The sequence below is a fragment of the Muntiacus reevesi genome, chromosome 1, assembly GCF_963930625.1.
Source record: "Muntiacus reevesi chromosome 1, mMunRee1.1, whole genome shotgun sequence".
Classification (NCBI taxonomy): domain Eukaryota; kingdom Metazoa; phylum Chordata; class Mammalia; order Artiodactyla; family Cervidae; genus Muntiacus; species Muntiacus reevesi.
Window position 1 is genome coordinate 105,259,365 of NC_089249.1, and position 24,287 is coordinate 105,283,651.

A 24,287-nucleotide genomic window follows, 5' to 3' on the forward strand; every position below is an offset into this window, starting at 1 on the left:
ATTTGTGATAACCTAAACCTGTAATTCAATCCCTGGGTTGGGAAGATCCCCTGGAAAAGGAAATGGCAACCCACTCCAGTACTCTTGCCTAGAAAATTCCATGAATGGAGGAGACTGGTGGGCTACAGTCCATGGGGTCGCAAAGAGTTGGACACAACTGAGCAACTTCACTTTCTTTCTTTCTAAACCCATAATTAGTATAGAGGAGATCACAGAACATGACTGGGGTTTGGTTATATGAAGATGAGCAGAATGAATATGGGGCTGAAATTTGGAGAGAGAGGAGTTGGAATGAGCCACCAATGGGTTTCTACAGTATCATCCCTAAAGAGATCACTGAACTGAAAAGAAAAATACAATCCAAGTCATTGTGATTGAAAAGTGTATGCCTATGATGATACCCCAAGCTATTAATGAACAATGAAAACACCAACATGGAAGTATTCATAATCTCCATTTCTAACCTGCCGCTGTTGATAACTGTAAGGTCTGATCCTGAGCAAATATCTTCTACAATGTAGGAATTCTCTTTGCAAGACACATTCAGAGAGGTATAGTTTGGCTTGCACACGGTCAGAAAGTATGGAGCCTGGTAGCCTGTGGAGAGCTGGATGATGTCTGTGATGAGAGCTGTAGAGCAGAGTCCAAAGACATGAACACCTATGAGGAAAAGGAAAGAGCCTGTTACCAAGCTGGCTCTTGATGCCAATGTGGTGCCATCATCAGTCCTGCATATTACACATTAACATGACAACCTTGACATCTACTGTGACCATTTTCTCTGGGTTAATTTCAGGAAGATAGTAAAGACAATTTCTAAACTTCCAAACAGATGCTGAAGGCAATGAGTATCTCCAAAATCATCATTTGAAGGATTTTTGTCTGTTTGGTTATATCAGGCCAACTCTTAATATTATCAACTGTAGGTCACTTGACAGATACCTGGAACATGTTAAGGTGACAACTGTGTGATTTGAAAAGAATTCAATACAGGGAATGAAGCAAAATTCAAAATCACTGTAAACTGCTTAGCAGAATTGTGCTTCCAGGGCTCTCTCCCCAGGAGTTCCTCACCCCAGCCACAGTAGGCAAACCCTATGGGATTGGTTCCTGGTATGACTACCTACAGATGACGAGCATACCAGGAATGCTAATTAAAACAGAGAAAACAGCAAGCCAGCCCTATGGTGAAAGCAATAATCATACAAGTACCAGGCTGTGGGAGGCTTCCTTCATTTTGGAACGCAGAAATGACATTCTTAAATCTCTTGATTAAATTCTTTCTTTTCTCTTCTGGGACCAGTTTGAAACCATAAACTAACAAATCTTGATGCAGGCTTGTACATTCAAACTCCATTCTTGCTTCAGGTTCTTTGCCTGGTCTTATCCTTGGGAGTCTAGCCCACCTGCTCCCTTTACACCCTGGAGTCATTCTTACTTGAGAGTCTGGATTCTGATTCATGATTTGCTCACAGAAATCACTGTGACAGGCAGCAGGTAACCCGACGGTGTTCTCCTTCTGGCCTGGTCCCTTTTGCATTTTCCTTCTCTGCTTGTTGTCACCTAATAATCACTCTCCCAGTTCTTTCTCCACCCACTCACCTCAGATTCGTGACCCTGGACCTTTATTTCTACATTCTAACTCCTAGCAGCATGTAAGATCTTGGGGAGGAGTATGGGTAAGTGAGGAAACCTACCCATCTCTAGGCCCCAGGGCATGGGCGTGGTTGACTCCGGGACTGGGTTCTCCAGGATAAGATGGTGCATCCTCAGTCATGAGGTTTTTCAGAGAGGTTATGTGCCCTTTTGCCACAGCATTGTGTTACATTAGGAAAACTTCCTCTGAGATCAGCTAGATGTCCTGAAGTTTTTACTTCTTGGTCTTAGTTCATGATCCTGGTAGGGGATTATTCTTGCCGTACAGTCTTTGTGGAGCAAAAACGTGCCTTTTTTAAGTGGGGCAGAGTCTAGGGTATGATTCAGACCAGATTTTTTTCTCCAGTGGAAGAGATGATGGTACTTAATTTTTTATTAGGTATTAAATGAAGCTACCTATTCCTTTGAATTGAGAGGTTACAGGTGAAAATAACTTTTTATTGATTTACTGGGAATGATTTAAAACATTCACAGTGGTGTGATGTACTATGGCTTGACTTTTCAATTCAGTTAAAAAGAAAGGTCTGTGACTCAAATAATATTAAGATAGTCACATGCTAATCAGAAGAGATGAAGGTTTAGATGCCGATTTGACTCTGATACAGGCCTATGGATTTTCTGCAGGTCTCAGAAAAATAGGAGGTAAGTTAGATGATATAACCAAGGAAAAACAGCCTTGATTCTGTGCTGTTTGGTGACATTTCCACAGACAGTAACTTCTGGATGAAAACACCGCAGGACAATTGAAATGGAATCACTGATGCGGCTAACGTAATTTCTGAAGGGTTATCCATTTATATTGGTCTGCTGATATTTATTCTCCATTTTAAAAAATGAATCCAGATCCAAGAAACCATTTTAAAGTAAATTCATGATCTACCAGAGCTAAGACAAAAATAAACTGAAATGCATGGCATGCTGGCTCTCAAACCAAGGACTACAACTATAAGTAACACATTGTGGATACAAAACTTAAATTAGGGTGTTTTTAACAGTTTTTATTTTTTTTTTATAATGTAAAATTCATCATGTACCTGACATTATACATCTAAATTACAGCTTTAAAGACAATGTCTGTAACTAAATACAACATTTCTATTTGAAAAACATTTTCTTTCTTTGTGGTTTCCCACACCTACCAACGAATCTGACGGCTCTTCTAAGGAAAGAGTTGAAGTTGCAGCCTCCAGCGTTAATGTTGGGCTCCAGGCCAACCCCATTCCTTCTTTTGGACAGACAACAGTAGAGGATTCCTTCCCCTACCATAATCTGCGAAGACAAGAGGGTGTTCAAATGGAATCAATGGGTGCAGATGAATTATATGTTATCTCTTACGTATGTATGCTCAGTTGCTCAGTTGTGTCTGACTCCTTTGAGACCCCATGTACTGTAGCCTGCTAGACTCTTCTGTCCATGGGATTTTCCAGGCAAGAATACTGGAGTGAGATGCCATTTCCTCCTATAGGGGAAGTTATCTCTTCACATGCCATCAATTAAATTAAGTAAAGATGTACCTTTTGCAGGCATTTTAGAGATGGGAGGATTTCTCCTGAGTATTTGCGGAAGCAGTGAGAAGTAATCAGGGCATTGTAACTCGCGTTATTAGATCTTCTGTGCTCCTACATACTGGTCAAAATTGTAATAGCATCATGGCATTGCAATGTGGTTGCAGCACCCAGACTTTGGCCCTATTCCCAACAATACCCAGTGTTACCGAGCTGATTAATCACATGGTGACTGATTCTGCTCTGACACTTAGAATCTTGACATTTTATCCTTAAAACCCTGAAAACAAGGAGAGAAAAAAATAAGTACCAAAGTTAGAATCAGGAATATTTTATTAGCATATTATTTCAATAAAATAATTTGGGATTGGGCAGAAGGATCACCCATGTAAAGCAGACATGAAAGTAGAAAGGTTCAATCTAAAGCAGAGCTATCTGCTAAAATTTTCTGTGATGATGGACATATTTTCTGCTTTGTCCAATATGGTAGCCACTATTGAGCACTTGAAATAGCACTGTTGGCTACTGAGCACTTGACATTTTTTTGCTACTGCAGTTGAGGATTTGAAGTTTTAATTTCATTTTATTGTACTTAGTTAACTATGTAAAATGTAAAACAATCAGATTTAAAATGAAATAGTCACATGTGGCTAGTAACTATCTTATTGGAGAATGTAGATTATAAGAGAATCTATAAGCAGTAACATTTGGGTGAAAATGCTCCAGGACAACTGAAATAGAATTTGATGTGGTTAATTTCTGAAGAGTTATCCATTCATACTGAGTAATGCTGAGTAATGGTGGTTTGGTGGTAAAGAATCCTCCTGCAATGCAGGAGACTGCCTACAGTGTAGGAGACATGGGTTCAATCCTGGGTAGGGAAGGTCCCCTGGAGAAGGAAATGGCAACCCACTCCAGTTGCCTGGGAAATCCCTTGGACAGAGGAATCTGGTGGGCTATAGTTCATGGGTCCAAGAATTGCACAACTTAGCAACTATACCACCACCACTACCAGTGAGTAACACGTCTTAAGAATGAAATATTTAGAAAATGTGTTTTCAGTAAACAGAGGACCATACTTATGATAAGGAACAGCACACTTGCTGTTGGATTCTAAGACACAGGACATCAGTGAAAAACTCAATACGTTTAGGCATCATTTCCTTCCAGAACTTTCCCTTGAAATCCCTTACTATATCCTAAACTGAATTATGCCCCCTTCTATGTGGCCCCCTTAGTATCTTGTCCTTCTCTCTAGCACAGCTTGATTATTTCTCGCTTGACCGTGACCCTCTACGGGAAAACCATCTTTTTTGTTTTACCTTTTATTCTCACGTCTAGCACAGAGCCCTGCGTTGTGGGGTTTGCTTTTGTTACCTTCACTGTGGGATTCTCATTGGCTAATTACCTTGGGCATTTGGGCTGGTAGTTATTAAGAAAAGTAAGACTTGAAATAATGTGGTTTTTTAATGCAAAAAAATCAAATATTTGGGGTTACTGTGCCTCAGAGATTATTGTGAAATTAGAATCAGTATGGCTAAAAATGTGGAACTGAGAAACTGGGAACAGGCAGTCCCCTAGATATAAGTGAATCATGTCACTTTAAAGATTGTCACCGTGACTGGGAACTGAAATATATTTTCCAAGGGAAAGTTCCCAGTTCTCAACACCTACTTAACATTTATATTATAAAGTACTTAAATTTATGATTTTTAAAACTCATGACTAAGTCTATGACCTTATGCTTCAAATGTTCTGTCAGATATATTTAGTTCCATATGGTGTGTGTACAATTATAAAGAACCTTTACTTGTATAAAAATAATTTTCTTAATAAAATTCTACCAATAACCTTACAAGAGTGAAAATCTTGTGGCATACACTGATAAACTCCTTTATGGATAATTATATAAATAACACTGATAAACTCCTTTATGGATAATTATATAAATAATCACAAGGAATTTTTTTCAAGTCATTGAATATGAAGTTAATTATACTTTTTGAAAAATATCATAATACATTATCACTTCAAGTTAGACATAGAAACACAAAAGATTCTATAATATTCTGCACAGATAGATGTGACATGCTGCACCATGCAAGTAGAATAATACCATGGTTATCCCAAATTCATCATTTCAAGAAAATTAACCACTCATTTCTGAAATGTGTCCTAAAATGCATTGAGAGATTCATTTCATTTTCATTTCTTTAATAATAATTCTGTGAATAATTTTGTTTCTTTTTAATTATACATGGAAATAGTGATTCACATATTATCCATGAATGCTAAAATATGCAAGAATTTATTTGTTTAGTGTCATTAGGGAAATGCTTCTTGTCATTAACACAGCAGTCATTATCTCAAGTGACCTTGAAATTTCAAGAGTTTTCGTTTATTTGCTTAATAAGCTCAAAATTCATATGTTAGGAGAGTGCTTTCACACCCTGGTTTGATTATGGATGGAGGTTTTTTGTCAGTATTTTGACATCATCCAACCGCCCCACTCTCTAAGGAGCACATTAATTTTCTCTTCACACTACTATTCATTTAACCTTGACCTACATGTCACTGTATGCATTTTCAAAATGATTTAATTTGCTTTAAAGAGAATTCTCCTCAGGGAAAAGATAGATGTTTCCTGATGTATCTTCAAATATGCCTGCTTGTCTCTCCATTCTGAATGACACGCTGCTGTGATGCAATATGGTTTCAAGGATTAGGTGTTGACAACAAAATTATTTGTTGCTCTTGTCATTTGGAAATAGAAAACAGTATATGACAAGTATCTTCTCACAATATTCTGTTTATGCCATACACAATCTTGAAAAGAAACAATACCAGTTTGTGCATGTCAGATATCATGGACAGGTTTTTGAAAGAGATTATAAAGTGACTGTTTCAGGGGAGATGCAGAGAGGAAATACATTGCTTATTATTATATGGACACTGCACTTGGAAAAGCCACCTAAAGGAGACTGTGTGCTCTGTTAAAGCTAAAGTTAACTCCCAGAAACAATAATAAATTTCAATACAATTCCTCTATAAAGCTGGATATACTTACCCTTTGATCTTATGCAGTAACATTTTACTTCCAGGGAAGAGAACATACACATGTTTTCTATTCATATAGATTTCAGAAAGATTTATGATAAGCCTCAGTATTCGTGCTATTTTCCCTGAGAATCTCCAAAGGACTAAACAAAATGCTTGTTTCATTATCACTTAAAAGTAAGTTAGAAGTTAATGTTAAAGATGAGAATTTAAGGACAGTTTCAAAAAATAAGAATATACATTTCACAGACACAAAAGAAGTTTTACAGTTTCTCGTGTAACAATACAAAAGCAGGTAATTTTTAAAATACCTTTCAAAGCATCAAAAAAAAAAAAATCTGAGGGGCTTCCTTGCTGGTCCAGTGGTGATGAGTCCACCTTGAAATTCAGGGGACTCTGGTTTGATCCCTGGTCCAGGAAGATCCCACATGCCAGGAAGCAACTAAGCCCATGCACCACGACTCCTGAAGTCCGTGCGCCCTAGAGCCTGTGCTCTGCAATAAGAAGCCACCACAAGGAGCCCGCGTCCCTCAGTGGAGAGCAGCCCCGCTTGCTCCAACCAGAGAAAGCCAGCATGCAGCAACAAAGGCCAAGAACAGCCAAAAATAACTAAATAAGTAAAAAAAAAAATTTAAACCTGAGAAGCAAACATCAAATGATTTATATGTAAATGCCTGTATAAAAAAAGCAGTTGATCTTCCTTCTGTAAAGAATATAAACTTCCTTTTGTAAAGAATTATAAACTTCCTTTTAAAGAATAGCTACCCATGTGCGGTCTTTTGTTTTGCTTTGCCTTCTCCTCATTTGAATGGGTGAAAATGAGAAGCCCCTCTCCTTACACAAATGGACTATGAAAGTGATTTTCAAAGGAAGAACTCATCCTGCCTCTCTGTCTCCCCCACCATTCCATTCTGGAACAGATTAATACTGCCAAAAAGAAAAAAAGAAAATGGTATCCTTGAAAGTCGGGAATTAGAGTCTGTTATTTTCACTTTCAGGAAGAGTGGGGAAAGAAGTTGGAGCAGTAACATATGTAGTAAGTTTAGAGACAGAATCATGGTTCTGGCACAGCAGTCCCCAATGCTTTCGGCACCACAGATTGGTTTTGTGGAAGACAATTTTTCCACAGATGGGGGTGGGAGGGATGGTTCCAAGATGATTCAAGCACATTACATTTATTGTGTACTTTATTTCTATTATTGTTACGTTGTGATATATAATGAAATAATTACATACCTAATCATAACGTAGAGTCAGTGGGGGCCCCGAGCTTGTTTTCCTGCAACTAGGTTTGGGGGTGATGAGAGACAGTGGCGGCCACTCCCACCCAGATTGCCTAACCACCTCAGCTCCACCTCAGAGCATCAGGCATTAGATTCTCATAAGAAGTGAGCAAGCTAGATCCCTCACATGCACAGTTCACAGCAGGGTTCATACTCCTATGAGAACCTAATGTTGCCAATGATCTGACAGGAGGTGAAGCTCAGGGGGTAATGTGAGTGATGGGGAGTAGCTGTAAATACAGATGAAGCTTCGCTTGGTTCCTAATGGGCCATGAACTGGTACGGGTCCATGGCCCTGGGGTTGGTGACCCCTATTCTAGGACTATACTGACATACAGACACTATAGAACCAATGTTTTGGAAAAAGTTTTTAAAACAAGGAAAAATGAAATTAGAAATTTAGACAAGATGTATGTTTAGAGAGTAAGACGTAAAAGACAGTTATTTGATGTCCATAAAGTCAGGATTTGTTTTACCATCAAATTGTTTACTCAAAATCCATGAAGGAAGTGTGGAAGAAAAGAATCACTGACATCCTGGAATATCCTGAATGATAAGGGGAAGATCAGGGACCCAGCAGTGTCAATATTTCCCTAGTTTGCCTCTCCTCCCATAAAGAGGCATGCAACAGCTTATGGAGGCCCAGCGGCAGCCCGGGAATTCAGGCAGTCTCTGCCGAAGGAGTTGGCACCAGGTTCCCCAGGTCAACTTGGTAGAGGTAGTCATAGCAAACTTGTTCTTTCACTTCTCAAGACTCAAGAAAGAAAGTGTTGACTCAGAATCCCCCAGAAGGCATCCTTAATTGCATATTGAGAATTTATTACTGGAAATGAGGGAGTCAGAAAAGCGGGAACACAATAATGAGGCCAAGGTCATTGGCCCCAGGACCTGTAACAGTGTCAGCAAAGGGATCAGTGTGAAATAAATGGTGCTGGCAGGAAAAGCCACAATTAGATGTGTTCTCCTAGCCACTTCGTCTAAGACCCAGGGAAGAAAGACTTCTGGGTATATAAAAAAGAAATTATGTAAATGATGAAATATCATCTTGGTCTCTTCAGCAGAGTCACAAGCATTTGTATTTAATAACTGTACTTCAAAATAGTAATTACAATAAATTTCTGCATTATATTCCAATTAGGAGAAATGCTTTCTGGTCTACCAGATTTAAAACGTGTATACTTTTTGCTTTTGTCAAATAACTGGATGATAATAGATTTTTTGGTAAGTCATTAGAGGAATGGCCAGAAAATACTGTTACTCTGAACAATAGCAAAAGTGAAGTCACTCAGTCGTGTCTGACTTTGTGACTCCATGGACTGTAGCCTACCAGGCTCCTTGTCCACGGGATTTTCCCAGTAAGAGTATGGATTGGGTTGCCATTTCCTTCTCCAGGGGATCTTCCCAACCCAGGGATCAAACCTGGGTCTCCCGTATTGCAGGCAGACGCTTTACCGTCTGAGCCACCAAGGAAGCCCACTCTGAACAATATTGCAAATAAAGGCACATTGTGCTTTTAGTCTGAGTCTCAGCTACTTTCAAGTACATCATTAACAGTTCCAATCACCCTGGAGTTACTGAAGTTCAGATAACTCATTTTTTAAAACTTACAAAGTGTTTTGAGACCTAAAGGTCTCAAAATTCATCTTTTAAGTATGATGAAGTTCTAGGAAAAATTAAGTTTCAGTTTTATCTTCTGGTAATATTTCATGTAATTTATAGTGTAAATAGAATGTTGTTGTTTAATGTGGGGAAATTAAAAAAGAAACAAATCCAAGGGTATACAAAAGGTCAATGCAGAGACTTTTCTAAAACTGCTGCCATATACTGATCCAGAATAGACCAGTTCTTTAGGGGATCCTATAAAAAGTCCATTCAAATACAGCTTTTTATTTGATGAGCACTTCCTCTGACATTCATTAGCATGATAAAAGTAAAGTAAGAGTTCCTACTGTTATAAATAAATATTATTAACCCTGAAATATGATTCTTGTCCTTTAGGTAGGTTTTGGGGGCAAAAGAGATGCTATAAAGACTATGCTGGTGTTACTTATTAATAAATTTATTGAAAAATATGTAATTCCCAATTTATATGTTAGCAAACTAAAAACAACTACATTTCTAATTCAATTTCAATAGGTTAGGTCATTTCTGTAGGCTACACATTTTAAAATCCAAATGCTTATTCTGTATCTAAAGTATTTTATTTTGTGAGGAGTAGGAATGTAAGTTGTACCCTCTTTTCTGTACAGTTGCGCATGCTCAGTGCTAAGAATCAATAAAAAGTGCTAATCTGCTAAAATTGATAGCAACATGCACTTTGGAGAACAAAGTCTGTTGGCTATAGAATTTTTTGTTTCTTTCCCACAGTTTCTAAGACTTGCGATGTGGTATGAACGCATGCTGCTGCTGCTGCTAAGTCACTTCAGTCGTGCCCAACTCTGTGAGACCCCATAGACGGCAGCCCACCAGGCTCTTCTGTCCCTGGGATTCTCCAGGCAAGAACACTGGAGTGGGTTGCCATTTCCTTCTCCAATGCATGCATGCATGCCAAGTCGCTTCAGTTGTGTCCAACTCTGTGCGACCCCATGGACAGCAGCCCACCAGGCCCCTCCGTCCATGGGATTCTCCAGGCAAGAATACTGGAGTGGGTTGCCATTCACGACTCCAGGGGATCTTCCCAACCCAGAGATCAAACCCAGGTCTCCCACATCGTAGACAGATTCTTCACTGTCTGAGCCACCAGGGACACCTCATTTATTACATAAATGTAGTCATTCTTAGTCTTCTGGGGCTGACAAACACAATTTGGGGGCAATTCTTACCGTAATTGCAGGTCCAGCAAAAGCCAAGCTAAGCAACATGAGGAAAGGAATTGCCTCCTGGGTGGGTTCAATGTATGGCATGCTAAGACTCCGGTCATAGCAGCTGAATCCAGAGTGCACGGGTTTGAAGACATCCGTGAGTTCAAGGAAATACAGGCTAACCACCGATGATGCCAATATAGGCAACTGAGAATGAAGGACAGAGAAAATCAATTAATTTTTCTACACAGGTCATACATAGAATCAGTACATCTTGAAATTAGAAACACAAGTGTTTTCCACTTTCTCTCATCACTCCTCTCTGATCTCAGAATTAAAATCATTCATACTTGCTACTGCTTCTGCCTTTAAAATAAACTCCAATTCCTCCACCTCTGTCACCAGCCTTCTCTGAACCCATGGCATACCTCACCTTTGTTCTTGGATTACTTCTAAATGCTGCTCCACTTTCACACTTACCCTCCCCACCCCACCTATCCAATTTCTACCCAGCATCCCAAATATTCTGAAAATATTTTATTTTAGTTCATGCTGCTCCTGAAGTTAAGTACTCACGTGGGTCCCATTTTGCTTGAATAAAATTCAAATTTCACACCATTGAGTGCATGATCTGGCTCTTGCTTCAGTTTCTTACATCGTTTTATACCATATTTATACTATTCCCCAGTCCCCCACTGTAGAATCTGCCTACAATGCAGGAGACCCGGGTTTGATTCCTGGGTCAGGAAAATTCCCTGGAGAAGGAAATGGCAACCCACCCCAGTATTCTTGCCTGGAGAATCCCATGGACAAAGGAGTCTGGCAGGCTACAGTCCATGGGGTTTCGTGAGTTGGTCATGACTTAGTGACTAAACCACCACTACCAGTCCCCCTTGGGCTTCACAGGTGGATCTGTGGAAAGAATTTGCCTGCCAAGCAGGAGATGTGGGTTCCATCCCTGGGTCAGGAAGATCCCCTGGAGAAGCAAATGGCAACTCATTCCAGCATTTTTGCCTGGAGAACCCCATGGACAGAGGAGACGGAAGGGCTACAGACTGTGGGGTAGCAAAGAGTTGGACACAACTTAGTGATTAAACAGCTGTAGTAGCAACTAGTTCCCTAACCACTATAAGCCAATGGGTCTCCCCTTTTAGTTGAAAAATAATTGACATATATCAACATATAACATTATATTAATTTCAGGTATGCAACATAAGACTTAATATTTTTATATATATTGCAAGATGATCACCACAATAAATTTAGTCAACATCCATCACTACACATACTTAACAATTTCTTTTTTATGATTAGTACTTTTAAAATCAACTCTCTTAGCAACTTTTAAACATACAATACAGTATTATTACCTATAGTCTCTATATGTACATTACATCCGCAGGACTTATTTGTCTTATAACTGAGCATCTGTGACTTTCGACCCCCTTTACCCATCTTGCCCACTGTCATTCCCCACCTCTGGCAACCACCAATCTGTTCTCTGTTTCTACGAATTTGATTTTTTATTGCTGCTGTTTTTTTGATTCTACATATAAATGAGATCATATGATATTTATCTTTCTCTGACTGACTTATTTCACTTGGCATAACGCCTTAAAAATCCATCCATGTTGTCTCAAATGTCAGTATTTCCTTTTTGAAGGCTGAATAATATTCCATAGTATATATGTACCACATTTTCTTTACTTCTTCATCCATCAGTGGATACTTAGGTTGAATCCATGTCTTGATTACTGCAAACTACGCTGCAATGAACACAGTGGGGCATATATCTTTTCCAGTTGGTGTTTTAGTTTTCTTTAGATAAATACCTGGAAGTGGAACCACTGGATCATATGGCACTCTTATTTTTAATTTTTTTAGAAAGCTACTGTTTTCCATAGTGGATGCACAAATTTCCATACCCAAACAGTGCACAATGGTTCCCTTTCCACCACATCTATGTCAATACTTGTTATTTCTTGTCTTTTTGGTGATAACCATTCTAATAGGTATGAGGTGGTATCTCATGTGGTTTTGATTTACATTTCCTTCATGATCAGTGATATTGAGCATCTTTTGCTATATCATTGCCCATTGTATATTTTCTTCGGAAAATTGTCTGTTCAGATCCTCTGCTCATTTTATAATCAAATTGCTTGGGTTTGCATGTTTTGTGGGAGGTTTTTTTTTTTTGGCTATTAAGTTGTTGTTGTTGTTGTTTAGTTGCTAAATTGTCCCTGACTCTTTGCAACCCTATGGACCGTAGCCCACCATGCTAGCCTCTGTCCGTGGGATGTCATAGGCCAGAGCACTAAAGTGGGTTGCCATTTCCTTCTCCAGGGGATCTTCCCAACCCAAAGATCAAACACACATTACCTGTATTGCAGGTGAATCCTTCACCACTGAGTCACTGGACAAGTTCCTATTAAGTAGTATGAGTCCCTTATATGTACTTCGGACATTGGCCCTAATTATAATAGATTTTGTTGTTCAGTCGCTAAGTCATGTCTGACCCTTTGCAACCCCATGGACTGCAGCACACCAGGCCTCCCTGTCCCTCACTATTTCCTGGAGTTTGCCCAAATTCATGTCCGAGTTGGTAATGCCATTATAATAGATAAATGATTTATAAATACTTTTTTACATCTGATTGGGCTTCCCTCATAGCTCAGTTGGTTAAGAATCTGCAATGTGGGAGACCTGGGTTTGATCCCTGGGTTGGGAAGATCCCCTGGAGAAAGGAAAGGCTACCCACTCCAGTATTCTGACCTGGAGAATTCCATGGACTATACAGTCCATGGAGTTGCAAAGAGTCAGACACGACTGAGCGACTTTCACTTTCACTACATCTGATTGGCTGTCTTTTCATTTTTTGATGGTTTCCTTTGCTGTGTAGAAGCTTTTTAGTTTGATGTAGTCCTATGGTCTTCACTCTTATCCTGTAGCAGTCAAATTCATTTCTACCTAGGGTTTTTGCATGTGCTGTTTCTTCTTTCTTTTGTGCCCTCCCCCAGCTCTTTGTCTGAATGGCTTCTCCTTATCATTTAATGATGACTTCTGTATCATCACTAAGAAGGTAGCCATTGATCCATCTTTCCCTCTACCCTTATCATCTTGTTTCATTTCTTCATGACGTTTATCATTAACTGAAATTGTCTTGTTGGTTTAACACTTCACTTATTTATTTTTCTTCTCCCCCCATCTCCCACTGAAATACAAGCTCCATGAAGTGAGAGTCTGCCAGTGTTATTTGTTGCTGAGTGCCTAAGGTATAGAATTATTCCTGGCACATGGTAGGCATGCAATATATCATTTCATAATTTAATAAAACAATAAATGCCTGTTGATAAATGACTAATTGAATAAACAAGCAAATATTAATTCATTACAATAACTAGACTAGAGTTACCAGATTTAGCAAACGAAAATACATCACTCAGTGAGATTAGAACTTCAGATAAGCAATAAATCACTTTTAGAGTGGTCCCCATGTAATGTTTTGGAGATACTTACATTAAAAATTGTTTATCTGAAATTCTAATTTCATTGGATGTCTTCCAGTTTGTCTGCTAAACCTAAACTAGGCGCAATTGACTTTCTAGACTTTGTGTCATAGATTGAATTATTCATTCATTCAGCCTACAATGTGCCAGGTGCTATGTGCGTCCTTACTATGATAAGACAAACAAGACATGGGCTTGGTGATTAAAGATCATAAACTTACTGAGACACCTGTTCTCAGCTAGAGAAAAAGTACTGCAAATATAAGGTCCAATGCCAGGTCTTTCAGAATCTGAAGACACAGATTTCTACAACATTGAAAAAAGTATCTATCTTAAGGCTTACTTACTAGTGGAGGATAAAATATTTATTTAACAAAGCAGATCAAGTTTTGTTAAAAAAATATTATTGACCATCCACGATTTCTGGTCATCTGGTTTAAAAATAAATAAATTCTACAAGACAGTATTATGTCTTCTATTCCCAATACCGTTTTTGTAATGAGGTGAGAATTTAGTTTATTGGAAAAAGTAATGATGTATGAAACTAATCTGGCATTGTCTTTCTGTTTTTCAGTTGGATGTTTTTCAATATATAGAACAAAAGCCTGTAAAAACACTTATATTTTTCTTATTAAAATCCATGACCATTTGACCACTCTAAATATCTGGTCATTCCTCCTCACCATTTCCCTCTCTTGTAAGAAGTAGTATCTTCCAGACTTGACCAATAAATCAACACTTTATGGTTTATATGCACAATTAAGATTTTTTCATTTAAATCAAGTGAAATATACTCTATCTTTAATTCAACAAATACTTTAAATAGCACTTAATATGACAGATAATTTTCTGTTTTTGAAATTTTAATTAATCTTATTAATTTTAATTCATCTAATTAAAAACTTTCTATTATGACATAAGTGCTAACTATTTGGGAGATACTTATGCTAAACAATTATTTATACTTTTTGGATAGATAAGCTATTGAATAGATAAGCAATTGAATCCACGAATTGTAGCCACAAGGTCTTATTTCTAAAACATAGCTCTGTGCTTCATTTCCAAAAATGGGAGTAGAGCTTTAGGATCAGTTCAGTTCAGTTCAGTCACTCAGTCCTGTCCAACTCTTGCAATCCCATGCACGCCAGGCCTCTCTGTCCATCATTGACTCCTGGAGTTAACATTTACTAAAATTCATGTCCATTGAATCCATGATGCCATCCAACCATCTCATCCTCTGTCGTCCCCTTCTCCTCCTGCCCTCAATCTTTCCCAGCATCAGAGACTTTTCAAATGAGTCAGCTCTTTGCATCAGGTGGCCGAAGTATTGGAGGTCCAGCTTCAACATCAGTCCTTCCAAAGAACACCCAGGACTGATTTCCTTTAGGATGAACTGGTTGGATCTCCTTGTAGTCCAAGGGACTCTCAAGAGTCTTCCCCAACACCACAGTTCAAAAACATCAAATCTTCGGAGCTCAGCTTTCGTCACAGCCCAACTCTCACATCCATACATGACTACTGGAAAAACCATAGCCTTGACAGATGGACCTTTGTTGGCAAAGTAATGTCTCTGATTTTTAATATTCTGTCTAGGTTAGTCATAGCTTTTCTTTGAAGGAGTAAGCGTCTTTTAATTTCTTGGCTGCAGTCACCATCTGCAGTGATTTTGGAGCCCCCCAAAATAAAGTCTGCCACTGTTTCCACTGTTTCCCCATCTATTTGCCATGAAGTGATGGGACTGGATGCCATGATCTTAGTTTTCTCAATGTTGAGTTTTAAGGCAACTTTTTCACTCTCTTCTTTCACTTTCATCAAGAGGCTCTTTAGTTCTTACTTGCTTTCCACCATAAGGGTGGTGTCATGTGCATATCTGAGGTTATTGATATTTTTCCCAACAATCTTGATTCCAGCTTGTGTTTCATCCAGCCCAGCCCAGCATTTCTCATGATGTACTCTGCATATAAGTTAAATAAGCAGGGTGACAATATACAACCTTGACATAATCCTTTTCCTATTTGGAACCAGTCAGCTGTTCCATGTCCAGTTCTAACTGTTGCTTCCTGACCTGCATACAGATTTCTCAAGAGGCAGGTCAGGTGGTCTGCCTGTATTTTGAATTACAATTAGCATCAATGAATAGGGGTACTGTTTAATCTGCAGTTCTGTTTAAATAAGAGTTTATATTTGCAAATCTGTAGTTAACAGTAAGTTTCACTTAGCATAAACATTATCTTAAAAACATGGTTTCAATAAATTTAGAAAAAATTATCCTCCATTAATTTGAATGTCAAATATTTAACCAGATTTGAGGATCCACATCCTTCCCTTGATGCCATTAGTTCATATTTTAGGCCTTCTACATATATGTTTTAAACAGGAGTCATGTTTGAGACGGTCATTGCTGTTATACATATTAATAATAATACACTCCTCAAATGTAACTTTTCCCACTTGCCTTACTTGGTAATTCTTTTTGAGAGTAATTTCCTCTTTCTTAATTTCCCAGTACTTTGTCTTTGGAAATTTCTACACACTGTTCTTTATTACAGTGATCTGGTATAGATTAGTTACAGCCTTTTTTCTGCTTCCCCAGTGAAAATATCCTTAAGATGGGGCCTAAGCTTATTCACTTTAATATTTAAACTAATAATATAACATCATAGTGTTTTTCAAATATATATGCATATATATGATAAATAAATGTGTGAAATAATTTCCTTCATTATTAATAATATACAGTTTAGCCTTTTAAGACATTAGCCTCCTTGAAACGGCCAATTTTTCCAGGTTTTCTAATCCGTATATCTTTCTATCCATATGTTAATATCTTTTATATAGTTCTATTGAAGCATGTTTCAAGACTTTCATCTGTCTTCAAAATAAGAATCATATTTTTATTCCCTTTTGCTATTTGTTTCTCTGACTTTTTAAAAAAGGTATCTTTTATTCTTTGCCTTTTACATCAATTTTGGTTTTTAAGAAAGAGCTTTGAACAAAATTCTTATTAAATATTTGGGGTAAAAGTAATTTTAGACAACATTTTCCTATACTGTATTTTACTACTGGACAGTGTAATGGATTAAATAGTAATGTTTGTTTCTAACATACTTATCTTCAAAGATTATTTTTATCTTTTGAAGTATACAACAATAATTTTCTTTTGAATGTAAGAAATTTAACAGAGAGTATGTGCTAACTTTGGCATAGATATAGAATTGATATGTATACATAAAATGATATAAATACATAAAATCACACAGACAGCTTTTGATTGCATTTAAAATGAGATTTAAAAAGAGATTTTAAAAGTCCTACATAGTCAAGTATTAGGAATTTTATTCTCTAGTTATGTTGTAGCAAAGAAAAAAGTGTGAACCACACTATTTTTATGCAGCAATACAGAGAAGGGAAATTATCTGAAGATTGGGAAAATGGTTTTCAAAAAGAAAAGAATGATTTTTATAATTATCCTCTGATACGAGACTTGAGAGTAAAAATAATAGGGCAATTTTTAGAGAGAAAATTATAACAGTTTAGAGAACAGAGCAAACAAAAGAAATGTGTTTCAAAAGATGGCATTTACTAGATAATATTGATTTTTCTGATGCCAGCTTGAACAAGACAAATACAAGGTGTACTTCAATGTTAGTGAAACATTTTATGGAATCTATCATGACATTTTATCTAGGTCAGATACCTTACTTGTTTTTAGCATCTTGATAATAACAAACTTTTTTCATTCAGGGAGTTCACTTGCTCTCAGCCTACAGACCTATCAATTCCATTCTTTTCCTTTTACACAGACATGGTAAATTTGGAGTCCACTGAGATATTCATAAACTGGTGGGATCATGGTAACAGAGGGTCAGTTACATACATTATATCCATGGCTCACTTATTTATTCATTCAACAAATATCTATTGAAGCCTACTGGTTTGAGGCATTGTTCTACATCCTGGGAATACAGCTGTGATAAAAGACAAAGTCCTTATTCTGATGAAGATTTTATTCTTTCTGAAGAATGCAGATAAAAATTAAAAATTACAATATTAGCAAGAACACATATTATAAAGAAGACAAGACAGGGGGCTGTGATAATTGCCTGTATTGCTATTTTAGATCAAGGAAGATCTACCTAGGTAAGTATTTTTAAAACAAAGACTCCAGTGGGCAAGAATGAACTAACCATATAAAAACCAGATAAAAGGCATAGTCGAAAGGAAAGCTAAAGTCAGAGAGGTGGATTTGGGACCAGACTTCGCAGAGCATTGAAGTCCATGGCAGGAGTTCGTATTTTATTCATTCAAAGTACATTTGGAAATAACTTTGGAGTGTTTAAGCAGAGATATAGTAAGGCTCAGAATATATTTTAGGAAGATCACTCTGGCAGTTGAGTTGAGAATGACTGTGATGGGTCAAAGGTAAAAGCAGGGTGAAAATTAGAAGGCTCTTCAAAATCCAACACATACTTATTGAGTGCCTAGTATGTGCTAGGGCTTTCTAGGTGGCACTAGTGGTAAAGAATCCACCTGTAAATGCAGGAGACAACGGGTTCTATCCCTGGGTCGGGGAGGTCCCCTGGAGGAGGAAACGGCAACTTGCTCCAGCATTCTTGCCTGGGAAACCCCAGGGACAGAGGAGCCTGGCGGGCTACAGTCCATGGGGTCGCAAAGAGAAGGACGCCTCTGAAGCGACTTAGCACAACACATGGCACACAGCACTGAGACAAAGAGATGTCGGCAGATTCTGGATATAACTTTAGAGGCAAAAAGGACAGGGCTTGCTGATGAGCTGGTTATTGAAAAAACAATAAAGGTTGATTTTAAGGACTTGAGGCTTGAGTGATTGGGCTGGGGGTGTCATTTACTAGGATAGGGAAGGCTGGGAGAAGCTTAACTAGGAGGAATCTAAGGGGTTTTGTTTTTTTTTTTTGAAATATTAAAACTGAGATGCCTCTCAGTTATCAAAATACCAAGAAGAAGTAAGATGCTAATCTGGGTCTAAAGAGCATCCAAGGTTGCAGGGAGAAAGCTGCATGTCATTGATACAGGATGATTTGAACACCATCACCTTCAGTTTTGAAAAACACCACTTGCACAGGAAACTTCAAACTTAAATTAACTTGGTTTTGATACAAATAATGTCACAAGAATCAAAGAATATAATTGAGTATATTTATACCACTTATATGCAAGAGATAATTTAAGAGAAAAAGAACATTTTTATTTAATAACAAATTTTAAATGTCATACTCTGCATCAATTCTAAGTATCCCCCAATCATACAAAATATGAAACTTAAAACATACATTCTATTCAAATGGAATTCAAACTGGAAGAAATATTAGCAGATGAAAGTAATTTTAATAAAACTGGTGGCCAACAAGAAGTTGGTCATAGGTCAACACACAGTGATAGTTTTCCATTTCCTATAGTGCGATCTTGAATGATATTCCTTAGCATTTTTGCCTTATAGTTAGTAGAGATAAATATTTCCTTTAAATACTGAAAATAGTAATAATTAGTAATATAGTATAGGGCTTTATGGTTTATCTTCAACAAAATTGTAGCATATTTAGGTTAACTATACTGAACCTCAAGAATATAGATCATGAAAAGCATACTAACACTTGTAACATCATTAAGAGTAGGTCAGAATGTGTCTAAAACATACTCAAGGTCTAGAAATCTAAACAAGCTTTCACAAATAGAATGGATGTGGCTTATATCAATAACATGCGTTGATACAAATTAAAACAGGACAGTGTGACTGAGGGAAATCAATGCTGACCTCAGGACCAGAAAAATTCAGTTTCTTCCCTCAATTCTCCCACTAGCTTTTGGACTTCCCTGGTGACTCAGTGGTAAAGAATCCACCTGCAAAGCAGGAGATGAAGTTTTGGTCCCTGGGTTGGGAAGATCCCCATCCTGGAAATGGCACCCACTCCAGTATTCCTGTTGGGACAATCACATGAACAGAGGAGTCTGGTGGGCTACAGTCCATGCGGTCCCAAAGAGTAAGACACAACTGGGGAACTGAGGGCATACACAGCTTCTGGGATTTGGAGCAGGTCACTTAACCATTCTAGGTCTTATCTGTCATCTGTGAAATGGGGGGCTTCTAATATTGTCATCCAGATCTAAAATTCTCTATGTGCTGTCATGATGTAAAAATCATCCCTCACACTTCTTTTATACTCTTACTACCACATGTAATGTACTAGATTTTTTTTACCTCTACTGTCTATAAATTCTTTCATCCTCCATAATACTTCAAGTCTAATTTTTCTGGAATTCACCTCTAATCATGCCTTTCATGATTCTCTGCTAATTACAAAATAAAACGCGAATTTCCCAGAATAACCTTTTGTATTATACATGATCTTTCATATTACAACTTCCATCTGCCTTTCTTGTTTAATTGTGCTCTGCACCTACTCTTCACTTGCTCAACCACAAACAACTTCTGACTCCCTTACACTTATGTCCCAGACAGACATGTTCAAGTCTCTGATTTACATTTTCACATTTGCTTCCCATAAAAACTATCCTTGTAGAAGTTGAGATCACACAATTTTTTCTCCCTGAAACCTCTCCCATGGTCTCCATTCAGAACTGAAGATTCTGCCTCATGTGCTCATATATATCTTTATTGTAGGACCTGTTAGTCTGCCTTGGATTGTAGTTATTTGTATATTATCAGCCTTTGTCTTAAGATCTGGTACTACAAAGTGAGACCTTTGTAATTTACACAGTGCTTTGAAAATTTTGGGTGTCCAATAAAATGCTTGCTGAATTTAATTGAAAGAAATCAGGATATTACTATTAAATAAGCAGAAAACATGGACAGTTTCTTAGTAGTACATAGAATGTGTTGAGGACCTAGGTGAAAGATAAGATACTAGGCTAGTTCTATAATAGATTGCTGCATTCAGTCCTACAAACCTATATACCTTCTATTGGTATCCCCAATTTACAGATGAGAAAACTGAGAGAGGTCACATAAATTGGTCAATGGTCACAAAGCAGGTAAAGGGGATCACCCAGATTCCTACCTAAGTGCCTAAATATAGGAAAAATGCTCTAAACTGCTTTGTTCCTGGGTCTCAAACTGCTTTCCCTCTCGACATTGCTACAATGGCTGAAATTCCCAAATGGGAAGAGGGTGTTGCAGAGGGAATGTGCAGTATGAAAAAGCTCCCGCTCACTCTTAACTCTTAAATACTCCTAACAGTTTCTCTGCCGACTTTTTATCACTCAAACATGAAAACTGCTTCTTTTGAGCAAATCTAGTATCTATCTTTACTAGAACTCTCTTCATTTTGTTTCAGAAAGAATATATTGAGCACTTATTCCTACAAAAAAAATATACATATATATATTGACTTTTTATTTAAACATTTCCCCATAAGTTTTCTGGGAATTTAAGATAAACTTTAAGGTGGAGACCCTGCTCAAGGTAAGGTGAACAGCATGCCTGGATTCTAAGTACAGGCCGATTGTAGGAACCCAATCTATTAAATTCCTGGAAGTGTGAGTCCCATTACACCCTGCTGCCACTTCGGTACATGTCACCATGGCCATCTGGCACTAGTCTGGTGCTTTTCAGGAAAGAATAGCCCCAGGCTCCAGTGGAAATGCCAGATTAGAGGACAGAAGTTCAAGATGGCCATGTGTACAAGAGGTTTAATAACACCCAGAGCAAAGGGGTGCCAGGCACTTTTGAATCATGCTCTTAATTATATGGTATTCCAAGGTCTTGATTATTTTTCCCTGTGCAGCTTTTGCCAATGTTATTTTTTATTTTTTGTAATATCTCAAGAAATTTAGTTATATCTTGGACATAGTCTTCTTTCATCTTCACTTCTATTTTCCATAGCAAATGACTTCAAATATAAAATATCAGGAATTGGCACATTTCAAGCTCCCCAGATGCTTTCCTCTCGTGTTTCCTTTGGATCACTCCCTAACTGCACAGAGATGGCCCGATGAATGCCTCTGACACAGCAGTTGTCATTTGGGATGGCAATTATTCCTTTACTTTTCTCTCTTACTCAATGAAGAGATCCTGAGAGTAGGGAAATGATCCCATTCACTTCTCTATCCAAAGGGCCTAGTATTAGGGGAGGACCTGCCATACTGGGTAAGCTTGATGTACCAAATTAATGCATTTATGGATGACTTGAACAGAAATGTCAATGTTTACATGGTTCTTATATGTGTGGTTAACTTGACTAAAGAAAAATCTCCAAGTTAAAAGACCCTTGTTTACTTCTACTGTAAAAAATGCTCCTACTGTGAATTTCTAGAATTCTAATAATTTTTTTCAATACTACAGAACACAAGAAGCTCAGACTGAGTGCTTCAAATAGCAGTGGTAATTAATAGGAAAGAGAGAACAAACCTAATATATATGTTAGGTTTAAGGAGGAAAATATGTTGTATGTCTTTATGAAAAGTGAAAGTCTGTCACTAAGTTGTGTCCGACTGTTTGCAGTCCAATGGACTGTAGCCCGCCAGGCTCCTCTGTCCATGGGATTCTCCAGGCAAGAGTACTGGAGTGGGTTGCCATTACCTTCTCCAGGGGATCTTCCCGACAGTGATTGAACCTGGGTCTCCTGCTTGGTGGGTGGACTCTTTACCATTCAGCCACCAGGGAAGACCCCTTATATCTTCATGACCAAATATAAATTACATCTTTACAGATCTAAAAAGACTAGTAAAAATCACTGTGATCTAACAGTAAAGTTTAAATAATGGTATGTGGTTGTTTCATCGGGGTTCCCTGATAGCTCAGTTGATAAAGAATCTGCCTGCAACGCAGGAGACCCCAGTTCGATTCCTGGGTCAGGAAGATCCACTGGAGAAGGGATAGGCTACCCACTCCAGTATTCTTGGGCTTCCCTTGTGGCTCAGCTGGTAAAGAATCAGCCTGCAAATGAGGATTCTTTTATTATGTAGGTTGTTTTATCACTTGAATATTGATCTAGCATTAAGCTTGGAGTACTAAGCTTTATAGTCACTAGCTTTAACCTCAGGTTCTACACAAGTATATGTACTATCTTGGAAAGCATTTTGTTCTTTAAAACTAATTTGAGACCAAGACCTGAGGCTGGGGACCTGTCTTTCAATTCTTAAAAGTAATTGCTTTGAAATATTTTCTTACAACTGTAATTTCTTTGCCCATAGAACATATACCTGTCTTTTAAAAACATGAGTGCAAATCACAACTTAGTGCTACTAATATTTGCCAGGTATCATGTAAACTTCATACTTTTACATTTCTGAATTCATCTGATCTTCACAACACCTGTCTGATGAAGGTACTATTACTATCCCCATCTAACAGATGAGGTAACTGAAACACAGAAGTATCGCAAGGTTTATACAACATTATATAGCTTGTTAACTAGATTATAAAATCAAGAAATCTAGTATCTGAGTTCATGTTTGTATGCCTACTACCTCTTGCTAAAAAATTTTACCACTGACCTTACTCTCCAGCAGAAATTGAGAAATAGCAGAAAATAATATAATGCACATTTTTTCTTTGTATACTATGAACGTCATCCTACAATTTCTGCTGTGAGTGGTACTGTCTACTAAAAAAAGTAAGATCTTAATAAACTCAGAATAAATAGTAATTTTTGGTTAAATAGTATTTTTTGATGCCCTGGTGGCTCAAACAGTAAAGAGTCTATCTGCAATGTGGAAGACCTGGGTTCAATCCCTGGGTCAGGAAGATCCCCTGGAGAAAGAAATGGCAACCCACTCCAGTTCTTGCCTGGGAAACCCCATGGACAGAGGAGCCTGGCAGGCTATAATCCATAGGGTCACAAAGAGTCAGGCACAACTGACCGACTTCACCTTCATTTTTAAACGGTATTTTAACTATTAGTGTAATTATTTTATTCATATAGAAAAAACATATATATTTGGACCTGAATAGTTTAATAAAAGAACAGATAGTATTTAGGGATCCAACACATACGTCTTAATATCAAATGAAATAGGAGGTAATGAAAAAGTGGGAAAAATATTAAATGATGTCAGAGTAATAAAATTAACTGAAAGTTCTGTATTTGAGATATGGAATAAGAGAAACAAATTTCTGATTTTGATACTTAATGTGACAATCTTGTTATATACACATAAATTATTGACTTTGAGACATCAATACTTGTAAACTACTTCTTTTGAGTTGTTTACTAAGTTAAGTATCAAATTTGTCCTTAAAACATTGTATTTTATGTCATTCTAACTTCAAAGTTTATTCAAAATGTAGTTTCCATCACTTTCTTTAACCATTTTTAAAATTGAAGTACAGTTAGTTTATAATATTGTGTTAATTTCAGGTGTAACGCAAAGTGACTCAATTATGTGTGTGTGTGTGTGTGTTCTTTTTCAGATTACTTTCCACTGTAGGTTATTACAAGATACTGAATACAGTTCCATGTGGTATACAGTGGGTCTTTGTTG

At 37.6% G+C, this 24,287-nt stretch overlaps 1 protein-coding gene across 2 annotated transcripts in view; it reads right to left on the reverse strand.

The window, feature by feature from the left end:
• Positions 1 to 24,287, reverse strand: part of PLPPR4 (phospholipid phosphatase related 4) — a 47,840-nt gene that overhangs the window by 9,412 nt on the left and 14,141 nt on the right. For both annotated transcript variants that reach the window (XM_065927685.1, XM_065927678.1), the window contains exons 2-4: positions 10,324 to 10,509; positions 2,796 to 2,925; positions 465 to 660 (exon numbers count right to left, since the gene is read on the reverse strand). In XM_065927685.1, coding sequence (XP_065783757.1) covers positions 465 to 660; positions 2,796 to 2,925; positions 10,324 to 10,509 — 512 coding nt within the window. The remainder of the gene's footprint in view (positions 1 to 464; positions 661 to 2,795; positions 2,926 to 10,323; positions 10,510 to 24,287) is intronic.